The following is a 14,108-nucleotide window of genomic DNA, read 5'->3' as shown; positions in this document are numbered from 1 at the left end:
ATACTGCCAACCAGCATCCAGAAGCTATTGTTTAGACCTTTGTGATGCGGGAAGAGTGGTTTAAACAGTCTGGTTCAGTGGTTCTCGAACTTAGTGGACATCAGAATCAACCCACCCCCAGAGTTTGTGACTCAGTGGATCTGGGGTGGGGCCCCAGGGTTTGCCTTTCCAAAAAATGTCCAGATCCTGCTGCTGCTGACTTGAAGCCCAGCCTTTTGAGTATCACCAGTATGATATATGTTTTCTACCCTTTTTTGTAAAGCAGTCAAAACTTTCCTCTGGTGAAATATCATTGTGATAAAGAAATCGAATAAAACCCGATGCTGAGGTCAGGTCCTGGGGGTCTTGAGCTGCCCACTCTACCTGCTTTCCTCAAATCCTCAGCAGACCTAGAGAGAACCTGGATTTCATAGAATTATGCTCTTTACAAAGTTATAGACGACACATATAATTGTTCTGTTGTTATGTACTCCAGGATTAGCGTAGATTGTGAAGAATCGGCTTCTGGGTGTGTATTCAAAAGAAATGAAAACACTATCTACAAGAGATAGCTCTACTTCCCTGTTTATTGCAGCATTATTCACAATAGCTAAGTCATGAAAACAACCTGTCTATCAACAGATGAATGGATAAAGAAAATGTAATTACACACACACACACACACACACGCTTGTATACATAATGGAATATTATTCATCCATAAAAAAGAAGAAAATCTTGCCATTTGCAACAGCACAGATGGATCTTGAGGGCATTGTGGTAAGTGAAATGAGTCAGATAGAGAAAGACAAATACTGTGTATTCTCACATAGATATGAAATCTAGAAAAGCCAAGCAGAAATAGAGTAGAATGGTGGTTGCCTCATGCTGGGGTCTGGGGGAAATAGGGAGATGTTGGTCAAAGGGTCAAACTTCCATCTATAGTAAGCTCTGGAAATATAACACGGCATGGTGGCTAGAACTAACAATACTGTGTATATACTCGTAAGAGAATAGAGCTTAAATGTTATCACCACACACCAAAAATATGGTAATTACAGTAAAGAAGTTGTTAACTAACTTTATTGTGATAGTCATTTCACAATATATGTATCAAATCATCATGCTGCACACCTTAAACTTACATGTATTGTATGTGAATAATATCTCTGTAAAGTTTGGGAATCAGAAAAAAATTTTTAAAGGGACACACAGCCCCATAGTCCCAAGAATCTAGCTTGTCACTAAAAGGGGGAGGGAGGAATCAAGCTTGAAGCTTGTTTATTCACTTTCCCCTTTGTTTTCTAGATCTCGGCCATGTATTCATCAGTGCATAAAAAAGGACAGCCAGGGAACAAATCAGGACAGTCACTTAAAGTACCCGAGGCCTCCTACACCTCCATGCAAGGAGCTGCTCCGAGGTCCCCCTCTTCCTGTAACGATCTCTATGCCACCGTTAAAGACTTTGAAAAGATGCCGAATAGTGTCAGCACACTTCCAGCAGCAGGCAGGCCCAGCGAGGAGCCTGAGCCAGATTACGAAGCAATACAGACTCTAAACAGAGAGGAAGAGAAGGCTGCCTCAGAGACCAACAGTCACCATGGCCTTTGCCCAAAGGAGAATGATTACGAGAGCATCGGGGACTTGCAGCAGCAATGCCGAGACATCACCAGGCTCTAGCAGCCTGGAAAGGACCCAGCTAGCCTAGGACCAGCCGGCAAAGCCAGGGCTGCTGCAGAAGACAAGAAGCGACGTCAGCCACGCTTCATATGCTGCTTTAGGAAAGGGAAGCCGATCGGAGATGCCAGGACTGCTTCTCAGTTTGGGGAGAAATGAGGGAGGCCCCCTGCTGCCAGAGCCCTGGCAGACCCAGGCACGCCTGCGTCAAGTACCCACACCCTCTAGAAGGATCCCGGCTGTCAGCCGTCTCACCCTCTTCATGAAGAAAGCCACTCGGTGAGAAAGAATGACATTCAAAAACCACAGCTCACCTGCCTGCAACACTGCCATTCACAGGAGCTGGGTTTCTCTCCCTCTCTCCTCTTCGCTGCCTGCTACTGATAGTAAGATGAATGGCATTTTTCTCTTTGACATCTTCCAATTTTTAATGGCTCGTTCCAAGGATTTTCTCCCACCAGGCTGGGCCTTTGCCTTCAAGTGGGTGTTTTCCGTTGCTGAGAAATTGTGGTTGCTATTTCCGGTCCGCTCCCCAGCCCCTTCAAAGAGCTGCACCTGGAAACCCGAGCCCCAACCAGTGGGGACCCCCCTTGGGTTTCCTAGCTCTTCATTCCTTCTGATTTGTCACTCCATGTCAGCAGCCTCTTCCAAAGTACTTGAAGTCATTGTTAGATGCTTTATTTTATTTTTATAGTCAACATGTTTTTTTTTCCCCCCAGTGTTTGAAACTCTTCAGAGTCTTTTCAGTATTTTCAAAGAATATCATGGTACTTCTATACTTGTTTTAGTCCAGCTCATTCTTCCAAAACAGAGAGCCTTAATCTCCACGTTGGGACACAGACCACGTGTTTGGGTGGCAGCCCCTGCATCTATCTCTTCCCAAGGGCTGTGGACTTGAATGTGTATTTCTGATGATCTCTGCTGCCACACTGACGGTGCAGGAGTTCATACATGAACTGCTCCCCTAAGGTAATCTATCTGAGATTAAAATATAAACATTTATTTTTGTTATATAAATTTATAAGGTATTTTATGTTTAATGCCTAATTTCTAGAAAGTGCCAGATAAAATATATATTAACTATTTTGATTTGATGTACAATGATTTATATTCTCATTTTGAAAAGACACCATAAAGCACATAAGCTTGTACCAGTAGTTGTTATCTTTTTTCTAACCAAGTGTTTAAAACATGGAAGGTTTTTAAAGACGTGACTTTTCAAATGGTACTTGGAGCTCTTGGTCAAAAATCAGCTGACTCACTGGAGAAATAAGTGGAATAAACATAAATGATCATTTTCAATGGTTTGTGGTAGGCAATAGTGAAATATTTGAAATGGTAAAAATGGAAAGAGGAATAAGATATGACTAGGGATGACTGACGATTAACCTTATGAAAGTATTATGATTCCATTAAGGTTTAGCTATGTTTTTAAAGAAATAGGTGATGAATTCTGTAGCCTGGTGCTTGCAAATGTAAATTGCCTGTTGGGATTTTTTTTTTTCCCCTTCATTTTATAAAAATCAGTGGCTGAAATAAGTCAGATTGAGAGCTCAGCCTGGTTTGAATTTAATCATCTCTTTAGATTTTATAAGGCCGACATTGGGAAACTTGTTCACTTTTCATTTTAAAAGGAACCTGGTTGAAGTGCTATTATGTAGTGTAGGCTACAGAAAAGAAGCTTTTCCTACACTGTAAAGAAAAAAAAAAAGAGGCAATTATTCTGTACCTCTGTGACATCTGCGACTTTTCAGATTGAATAATCTTACTGTTTTCACTCATTAGGACAAAGAATGCAGTTGGGAGGATGAAGCATCTTGAAAATTGTAGGGACCAGCTCCCGGGCATGTTTTTTTCCATTCCTTGCATTCATGGCTTGATTTTTTGACTGCTCTGTAATACGTTTCTGCAATTGTAAAGTAGCTCAGTTGGGGTAAATGGTTTGCTTGTTATTTTCCAATCAGCCTGGTCTCTCCCATGAAGACTTTATGTGCATAAAAGCACAATCATCATTGATCAAAAGATCATGGGAGAATAACCTTGGATCAGGGAGAAGTTTATCAGAAAGGTGCAAGGCCCATACTCTCTGAATTCATCTCCTTTGTAAGCACTGGTTTGCCCGGTGATTCTCATTGCTTATTATGAATGTGTCTGACCCAGCAACCTCAGTATCATGGGGTTGCTTTGGTACCTGCTGACAGCCACATCACACTGCTCACCCAGCCTTGTGCATGCTGCAGTCACGTCGTTTATGAGCACCTGATTGCTCAAAAGTTGTAGTTCATGATGTCTCACTTACGACCAAGGAAATGGGTATGTTCTCTAAAGAGTAAAGCTGTTTCTAGATAGGGAAGCTCTTTATAAATAGTCATATCATCTTGAAATTTCATTATCGGAATTCCCCCAGAAGTTTCAAAATAAGGGCTATTCCTTATGGCCGTAAAGTGTGCAGTGAAATCTCTCTCTCGATTGGAGAACCTGTGCTAAGAATAAGTTGTGATGTAAAGTATTAAAAGGGAACTGTAAGGGCCTCCAGAACACATCCTGAAAGAGTAAGTAATAGCACAATCCCTGAGGGCTAGGGGGTGAGAGAAGCAGAGTGAGCTTTGGGAGATGGCTCTGCTCTTTAGACCATTAGGTACCTTACTGAAGTATTTTTATTGATGTAGCATCACTGTTTTAACCCTATAGTACAGTATTTCATAAATTTCATCACTTTTTAAAAGTTTTATTTGTTGAAACTTCATGCTAGAATCTTTAGGTTGAAAGCCTATGGTTTCTTTAAAAAAGTTTTCATCTTAAAAGCTACATAGTTTAAATGTATGAAAGGTAATTATCAAGAAAGAATGAGTTTACTGTATCTTTAAAATTCAATTTGACATCCATATTATGTATGCATTGAACCAGAATAACCTAGGTTATTATAATCTTGCCTAGGATCTTTGCTTTTATTCATGTATTTTGAAAGTTTCAAAGAATTTTTTACTGATTCTCAGATATTGTCTGCCAGCAGGGAAGTGTAACCTGTTTTATGTGAAATGTTTGAGAAGATTTTAAATTCTAGGAGGAAGTAATTTTTGCACATATCTTTGCACAAATATTTTTTTTCCTGCCCTTCACTAAATTATATCATTAGGATTATTAAAGCTTTTGAAGGTGCCACTCTCCTTTGTAGGAAAAAGGCTAATTACTGATTTATCTGCCCTTAAAATCTGAGCATTGATTCTAATTGAGTGCTAGATTAACAATAGGTAGCTAGCAAAAAGAACTGAAATTTAACCTCAGCATGTTACTAGATCTAGCTCTCATATTTGATTTTAATTTTACAAATTAGAGCATTTACTTACTTTTACCAGTAACTATATATATAGGGCTTCCCTGGTGGCTCAGACTGTAAAGAATATGCCTGCAATGAGGGAGACCCAAGTTTGATCCCTGGGTTGGGAAGATCCCTTGGAGAAGGGAATGGCAACCCTCTCCAGTATTCTTTCCTGGAGAATGCCATGGACAGAGGAGCCTGGCAGGCTACGTACACACACGTACATATATGCACATGTATATATATAAAGTCACTCTGGTGCTTAATTAATTAGGATACATCCTGTCATGTATTTTGAATGTTTATCCTACTAGTGTGATGACTATTGTCATAAAAGCAGAACAGAAGAAACAGTTGTCCAGTCATTTTCTTTTTTCCCCAATCATTTTCATTTGACAGTTAGCGGAAAACCTTTTTAACTGGCCCTCAGTGAATTTCTCTAGTTAACGAATTCTGATTTTAAACTATGCCCATCATTCTCTTAGCTGAAAAACAGTGGTGTGTTTAAACAGTTTTATTCATGCAGCTCCCTAAATATTCAACCTGACAGAAGGAAATGAAAGTAGGTGTCCTTCTCAGACAGGTATTTGAGGAGAGATTTGGCCAAAGGCAGCAAGGGCCATGTGAGCCAGGATAGTGACCCCCCAACACACAACCAGGTGGCAAAAGCAGGGCCCATTATCACCTGCAGGTATTGACTTCACTGGCTCCAGAAACAGTGAGATTTTAGCACAGAAGGAACAGCAGTGGTGGAGGATCACGTGCTACTCTGAGATGGTGACATATCACGGCTAGAATCTCAGAGCCTCAGTTCAAGACTGATTTAGGACTTTGTAAATGAGTAAATGCTCCTGGTAATAGTTGCTCTGAGTCCATGTGGTCTAGTGATGCCATTCTGAAAGTGTTGATTTCTGGTACCAACCAGCTTAGCTTTGGTTGCTGGAAGCACAGTAGGTACTGATGGTTATTTCCTGGAAATCTTGACAGGCTTATTGTACTGTGTAACTGGGAAAAGTTAAAGTGTAATGTTTGGTGTTAATAAGTGACTAATGTGAAAATAGGAACATGTGTCTATAATATCAAATATGGCTTTATTTGCAGTGAAGTCTAAATTCTTTGTCCTGTAGTAGTATTTTCTTGCTCTGTGTTGTAGCTTTTCTTAAATATATTATTTCTGACAATATCACTAGACAAGTTTTACACACTTAGAATATGTTTGACTTTAAAAGATCAATCCAGAAACTGTGTTAGAGTCGTCATCTGGAATTACCAAAGTAAATTAAATAAAATCATGGTCTAGAAGAGAACATACATTCATAAATGGTTTTTTACCCCTACTACTCATTTTGAAGCTGTATTTACATGCAGTCTCCAATACTTATAAAGTATTTCATTGTTTTTCTAGGTTCTTCTTTTATTTAACTAGGAAATTGTAGTTCAGATTTTTCTTAATGACAGATGACATGAGAGATACATTTTTTGCTTTAAAAACGATTTTTTAAAAGCATTATTTTGGTTATCATCTATCTTAATGCAGTTAGATTCAACTTTTCTTTGCTCACCACTTCCATATTGTGAGTATTTTTTAAAAATGTGGCTCAGATGGTAAAGAATCTGCCTACAATGCAGGAGACCCAGGTTCGATCCCTGGGTTGGGAAGACCCCCTGGAGAAGGGCATGGCTACTCACTCCAGTGTTCTTGCCTGGAGAATCCCATGAACAGAGGAGCCTGGTGGGCTACAGTCTATGTGGTCGCAAAGAGTTGGACACAACTGAGGGACTAACACTTTCACTTTCACTTTTAAAAATGTATTGTGCTCTATCTCAGATCACTTCCTGTAACTCATTATAAAGGTTGGTAATTTTCATTCCTCAGACTTCTATATGTTAAATTGGCAACAGTAAATTGTTTTAATGTTACCTTTAAAATTTTGTGCTGTATTAACGTGCCTCATGTTTTCAGGGGAAGTTTGAAATATCGCTAAACAATAGGAATTTGCATTTCACTGTGCATGCATTTTTTTCCCTCATAAAAATGGTTTCCAAAAAAAGTAACATATTGTCTGTTAGATGGTCCCAATCAGTTTCAAAGTACTCCTCTTACTCAAAACTACTCAAAAATAATTCATGACAGCATCATTGTAACTCGTCTCAAAAGGTCTTTGTAATGGTCAAATTTGTCCAATTCACAAAAGAGTGGGAGAGTTGTTTTCAATATTGTTATTGTTGAGTCGCTACGTCGTGTCTAACTCTTTGTGACCCCATGAACTGCAGTACCCCAGACTCTTCTGTCCTCCACTGTCTCCCAGAATTTGCTAAAACTCATGTCCATTGAGTCAGTGATGCCATCCAACCATCTCATCCTCTGTTGTTCACTTCTCCTCCTACCCTGAATCTTTCCCAGCATCAGGGTCTTTGCCAATAAGTCAGCTCTTCGCATCAGGTGGCCAAAGTATTGAAGCTTCAGCATCAGTCCTTCCAATGAATATTCAGGATTGATTTCCTTTAGGATTGACTGGTTTGATCTTGTTGCAATCCAAGGGACTCCCAAGAGTCTTCTCCAGCTTCACAGTTCAAAACCATCAATTCTTTGGCACTCAGCCTTCTTTATTCTCAATATTTGGAATTTTAAAACCTTCTGTCACTTTGCATGGCACCATCTTGGCCCCTGTGTGTCTGCTACTCCCAGAATATTCCATGCCTTCTTTTCCAATAGCAGTTACAATCTTCAGTATCGCAGACCTGCCTGGCAGCTTGGAACCATTCCCCAGCTCTGCCCAGTTCCCATTTTACAGCATCAGGGGCTGCCTGGATAAGCCTCAGGCCCACTTGGGGCAGCAAATGCTAGGTGTTATTTGTCAGGAACTTTGCTAACCATGTAAACCATTGCTTCTCAGCCTTTTCCCTGATGGCTCAGTGGTAAAGAACCTGCTGCCAATGCAGGAGACACAAGAGATGCAGGTTCGACCCCCAGATCCAGAAGATCCCCTGAGTAGGACATGGCAACCCACCCCAATGTTCTTGCCTGAAAAATTCCATGGACAGAGGAACCTGGTCAACTCCAGTCCATGGGGTTGCAAAGAGTCAGACATGGTTTAATAAGCACAGTACACCAATCATGTATACTCTTGCCCACGTCTTTTGTGAGATGTGGTTGGCACTAAAGGGCCAATGAAAAAGAATTTTTAAAACATTCTGTTGAGGATTCAGACTCACAAATGTAAAAAAAGGAGCACTGTGCCCTCACCGGGTAAGTTCACAGCCCCTACAATGTACGGATCCTGAAGGTAAATCCTGGAACAGCAGACCCGTAGCTACCCGTAAAGTAGAAGGACACTGATTGTTTTAGGAGGGAGGTGGGGAAAACCCTTTCCTATAAGAAAGAATCATTTCTAAAGTATATTGAGTGTAACATTTTTTTAAATCCTGTAGCTATTACACCCCACCCCTGGGAAACAGAGCTTATGAGTTACGTTGCTGTAACGAGTTTGAGCTGCTCTCCTAGGTCTCAAGGAAATGAGGATGGTGTTCAAGCATCTGAAGTTACCAGATGTTGAAAATAACTTGGCCATTTATAGATGAAATCTCCAACATTTGGAGTCAATGGGTGATTCAGTGACTGAGGGCCTCTGTTTCTATACATCTGAGGATCCAGGCCGGGTTTAGTTTTCATTTTTTTTTAAAACTTCACTCTCATCATGCTAAGGTAGTGTTTGACTTAAAAGAGATCATTCCAGAAACTGTGTTAAATTGGAGTCTTCATCTGGAATTACCAAAGTAAATGAAATAAAATCATGGTCTAAAATATGTATTCCAGTGTAATTATTTTCCAAATTAACAGAACAGGTATCTCTTCATTTTCATTATACATTTAATTGTTGAAAGCCTACCTGCTATACCCATTAGGCACCCTTCACAGGATAATTAAGGCTAAAAGAGAGAGACCAGTTTTGGCCCCTGGAGCCTGCATTTCAGAACCGGCTTGTTGTAATGTCTGGTTTAATTTTGTTTTGTTTGTTTTTTCACTCAGCAAGTGGGAAACCATGAGTGTAAACAGACTCTTTCCTTCTCCTTTTTTACGCTTAAGGAAAAAAAGAAATGTAATTTTAGCTCCCATTTAGGTAGTAAAGGCTTCCCTGACAGACAGCAGTGCCTTTCCCTAGGCGAAGAGACTAGAACCAAAGGCTTTAGTCTGTCTTTGAACATTCCTTTGACAAGTTTTTATGTATTTTTAATGTGAAACCCATAAATGAACCTGGCATGATGATCGTGACCCGAGCTTGCTTGCTTTTTTCGCATTCATCTTTTTAAATATAAGCTTCCCTTGTTTTACCTGGAGCCGTACGAGAAACTGAATTCCTGTGGGCCACGCCACGGCTGCCTGTTGATGTCCTGGAAGCTTGGCAGCCCCGTTGGCAGTGCTTGCCTCAGAGGGAGAAGTTCGTGGAATGTGTTGGGAAAGTTGGATTTTACATCCAAGTCAACAAACGTTTGAAAGAGTCCTGTATGCCTCAGATTTTGACACTTTTTTTTAAATTATTTTTTTCTGAGTACTAACTACATATTTGATTTGGGGTGGGGTGGAGTGGGGGGCTGGCAGAGCAGGGATGAGAAGTAAAGTCTGAACTAATGATGTGGGCATGACTTCCGGCCCCTGTGTATGTGACCCTGGAAACTGTCTAATTCCAACGCACTACCTACCACTCTGAGTCTCTTAAGGAGCACACTGTAAATGTGTATAAGACTGAGAAAGGTGATGTTAAAGACATAAATTATTGTTTAGGTATTTTCTTCTTTGTAAACTCAGAAATAAGCCTGTGGCTAGCATGAGATGGCTAGTAAAGACATAATTTGTAGGTTACTAGGAACAACCTTTCAAATATGTTGCATTCCAACTTTTTGTAAAACTGGGGAAACAACCTCCTAGTAATGAAAAAACAAAACCAATATGAAACTTCCATAAACACTTTCTAAAAGAGCATGAGTGCTAAGTCATTCTCCAGGCCAGAATACTGGAGTGGGTAGCCTTTCCCTTCTCCGGGGAATCTTGGCATCAGTCTCACATCTGCCCTAGAGTGTTTGCTTATTGCCTATAGTATTTCAACAATTTTTATGGGAGAAAAAAATGCACATTTTTTATTTCTTGGAAAAATGAATTGAAGTATTGAATTAAATTCTCAGAGGGTCCAATTTAGTTTAAAGAGAAGCATTGGTTTTGAGCCAAGCTCGTGGCTCTGTGGTCCGTTTCAGCATTGATTTTACTGTGTGACCTTGAGCAAGTGATTAATTACTCTGTGCCTCAGTTTCTCCAAAATGGGGATAATGATACCAACCATTGCCTACCTCATAGGGACGTTATGGGGACAATTGAGATAATATAGATAAATACAAATGCTTTGAACTCTGGAAGAAAGGTGCTATATAAATTGAAATTGTGTTGTTTTTAATGATCCAATTGTTATGTTTAGAGTTTAAATAATAGCAATACTGTTAGTCATGTTAAGAATAAGTTTCAATTTGATGCATATTTACAATTCTCTTCTGTGGCCAGATAGCGATCATCATCCAGCAATGGTACTGAAATTGTATTTGTTTTCTGTGTGTTTCTGCCCGTAGTATTTCTATTCTGAATGTTCCCAAAAGGCTGGAGTTTAACTTGTCATATCTTGTAGTTTACATGTAATGAATCTTATTCAAGCTGTATATAGAAGTATAATTACATGTAAATAGCAGGTACGTTGTAATTAAAGGCACTTATCAAATTGTCTTTGTTCTTTTTTAATTGCAATAAAGATCAGTTTTATATAAAAGCTTGTTTAAGTTCATTTGATATTTGGGAAGATCAAGGATGGCTAATTTATATGCGCTGAGGGCATCACCAGGGTTGGGAGTTTTAACAATCAGCTCACCGCCTGGCAGGAAGAAGGTCATGCCTGAGAAGCAGGCAGTGGAGCTCAGTGGTTAGAGCTGCCACTGCAGAAAAGAACCTGAGTTTGAGTCCCAGCTCCAGGGTGACTTTGAGGAAGCCATGGGACTACTTTGTGCCTCTGTTTCCACTTAAGAAATGAGGAATCATAGATAGCCAATGGGAATTTGCTGTCTGGCTCAGGAAACTAAAACAGGGGCTCTGTATCAACCTAGAGGGGTGGGATGGGGAGGGAGATGGGAGAGAGCTTCAAAAAGGAGGGGCTATATGTACACCTATGGCTGATTCATGTTGAGGTTTGACAGAAAACAGCAAAATTCTATAAAGCAATTATCCTTCAATAAAAAATTAATTAAAAAACACAGATTAAAAAAAACACAGATAATACAATCTAACACTGTTGATAAAAGGTACTCTTGGTAAAAATTAACATTTTTGGGGAAATTTCTCTAATAAAAGTCTGTCAAAGTTAAAAAAAAAAAAAAAAAAAGAAGTGAGGAATCATAGTAGAGAATCTATTAATGGGCTTCCCTGGTGGCTCAGTGGTAAAGAAAATGCCTGCCAATGCAAGAGAAATGAATTCGATCCCTGATCTGGGAAGATCCCACTTGCCACTGAGGAGCTAAACCCCCGTACACCGCAGCAGTTGAGCCCATGTGCCCTAGGGCCGTAGAGCCTGCACTCCACAACAGGGGAAACCCACACACAACAACTAGAGAGTCGCCCCTGCTCACCACAACTAGAGAAAAGCTCGCGTGCAGAAGCAAAGACCCAGCACAGCCAAAAATAAATAAACAAAATTATACATAAAAAAAAAAAAAAAACACCTACAAACAAGGTTGTCTCAACCACCCCATGTAAGGTACTGAACTCGGCACATGAAGATGCTGTTTCGTCTCTAAGTCGTGTCTGACTGTTGGTGACCCCTTGGACTGCAGTCCACCAGGTTCCCTGTCCGTCACCATCTCCCAGAGTCTGCTCAAACTTAAGTCCATTGAGTCAATGATGCCACCCAACCATCTCATCCTCTGTCATCCCCTTCTCCTCCTGCCTTCAATCTTTCCCAGCATCAGGATGAGGGTCTTTTCCAGTATGTCAGCTCTTTGCATCAAATGGCCAAAGTATTGGAGCTTCAGCTTCAGCAGCAGTCCTTCCAATGAATATTCAGGACCGATTTCCTTTAGGACTTTGAAAGGTTTGATCTCTTTGCTGTCCAAGGGATGCTAGTGTGTGTCAGTGGCTCAGTCATGTCCAGCTCTCTGCAACCCTATGGACTGTAGCCCACCAGGCTCCTCTGTCCATGGAATTCTCCAGGCAAGAATACTGGAGTGGATTGCCATCTCCTCCTCCAGGGGATCTTCTGGACCCAGGCAACGAGCCTAGATCTCCCACATTGCAGGCAGATTCTTTACTGTAAGCCACCAGGGAAGCCCTTTGAAGATGCTAAATGCTCTGTAAATGCTCACAGACCCTCTTCACAAGAAGCCTGGGGAAATGTTAATGGCATTTACCCACGTGGCCAGGCATTCCTGTGAAGAAATGCAAACTGAGAGCAAAGAATGCCCCTGGCCATGAGGAAAGCCCACCTGCTTGAGGGCAGGGGAGTGTTACCCTGCAGGAAGTCTCAAGGCAAATAGCTTTAGCCAGCACCTGACCCTAGCTGCCTCTCTCCTAATCTCCAAAGACAGACCTGGGGGCCAAAAGGTGAATCAAGGGAGGGTTCTCTTAGGTATGCTGTCTCCTTTGTGTGTGTGCCCCTGACTCTAGGGTACCCCCAAACCCACAAATTGCCTCTTATAAGACCCCTTTGACCTTAGCCCCGCCTTTTCCATCTCCCTCCTCTACCCCATCCCATCTGTGCAATTATAAACACTCACCCTGTTCCAAACTCCCCTGGACTGACCTGCTTATTTTTGTGGAACCAGGGCCTCCCTATGCAGGTTACTCTCCCCACTTACTCCTAGAACATTGACAGTTTAAGGGGTTTGCTGCCTTCTCAGTCTTGAGCCCACACCACCCTTACCATACCCTTGGCCCTCAGAATGGACATTGCAAACCCACACGCCATGTCTGAGTCTGAGCTCACCCTGGGGTTTTGCTTTCTTGCACATGATGCAAAGCAATGATGACAGCCTCATGGCAAAAGCAGGAAGAGCCTGACCATCTTGGTCTCAAACCCCTGCTTCGTTCCTGACCTCGTGAGGGGAATTTCCTCATTCCCCAGAGCTGTTTGGCCCACTCCATCCTGTGTACTGAGCTCCCAGTTAAAGGTTCGCTCTGAATCTTTGGGTCACAGGATCAGGTTTCTCACTTAGGCTACCTGGGGAAACAGACTTTCTGGAGCTCAGCAATTTGGTAGATGATCAGTCACCTAGGGAATGGAGGAGTCTTGGCAATTCTGCCAGGGATGAGCTGCCAATTCTAGGACATGCATTTGTGAGGGGGAGTGAGAATTCCAAGACTCTTGTTAAGTTGAGCCAGACACACTCCACCCTCCTCTGTTATTGTTAAAAATCATTCATCGGTCTACGTTCCTACCTCTGTGGATCTGCACTAGGATTCTTTTCAATTCTTTTTTTTTTTTTAATGACAGCACTACTGTCCCTTTACAGTCACCATCCTCAGTGTTTGCTCTCATCTAAGATGACTCTTAAAATCTCAAGGCTGGACCTCGGGGGCTCCAGAACCAACTGTTTACCAGGAATCACATCTGTTTCCAGGATCTGTTCCATCTGCATGTCCTGATATCAACTCACATGTGATCATTCTGGAGTGGAGAGACTCTTTCCCAGCTGTCCCCCTTGCCCTCTGAGGCACGGTTTAGCTTTTAAGTGTTCCCTGTGACATATACCACAGTTCCCTGCACACAGCAAGTGCCAAATAAATGTCTGATCTGATTTGAATCCTCATACTTCTTTATGTGAGCAAGTTACAATTAAGGTAAGACTGAAAGGATAAGACAGAGAGTGTTCCAGACATGCAACAAACCGACTTCCATAGTGTCGCCAGGATTAGCCTTCTAAAAAGCAAGTTTGGTTTGGTCCGGAGAAAGAGAGGCTTCCTGATAAGGTAATTATTTCAATACTATTTCCTAGGCACTAATCCAGATTCTGCAGATACCACGGTATATAAAACAGGCAAGAATCGCTGTTCCAATTAAACGTACTTTCCAGGGAGGGAAGGGAAGAAATGATTTTCAAAACAAAT

General features: G+C 41.3%; 1 protein-coding gene across 4 annotated transcripts in view; it reads left to right on the top strand.

Annotated features, from left to right (window-relative positions):
• PAG1 (phosphoprotein membrane anchor with glycosphingolipid microdomains 1) overlaps positions 1 to 10,785 on the top strand; it is a 162,052-nt gene extending 151,267 nt beyond the window's left edge. For all 4 annotated transcript variants that reach the window (XM_043483089.1, XM_043483090.1, XM_043483091.1 and 1 more), the window contains one exon: positions 1,288 to 10,785. In XM_043483089.1, coding sequence (XP_043339024.1) covers positions 1,288 to 1,659 — 372 coding nt within the window. In that variant the 3' untranslated portion in view covers positions 1,660 to 10,785. The remainder of the gene's footprint in view (positions 1 to 1,287) is intronic.
• Positions 10,786 to 14,108: the final 3,323 nt, after the last annotated feature.

This window comes from Cervus canadensis, chromosome 12, assembly GCF_019320065.1.
Source record: "Cervus canadensis isolate Bull #8, Minnesota chromosome 12, ASM1932006v1, whole genome shotgun sequence".
Classification (NCBI taxonomy): Eukaryota; Metazoa; Chordata; class Mammalia; order Artiodactyla; family Cervidae; genus Cervus; species Cervus canadensis.
This window is presented reverse-complemented; position numbering and strand designations above follow the sequence as displayed.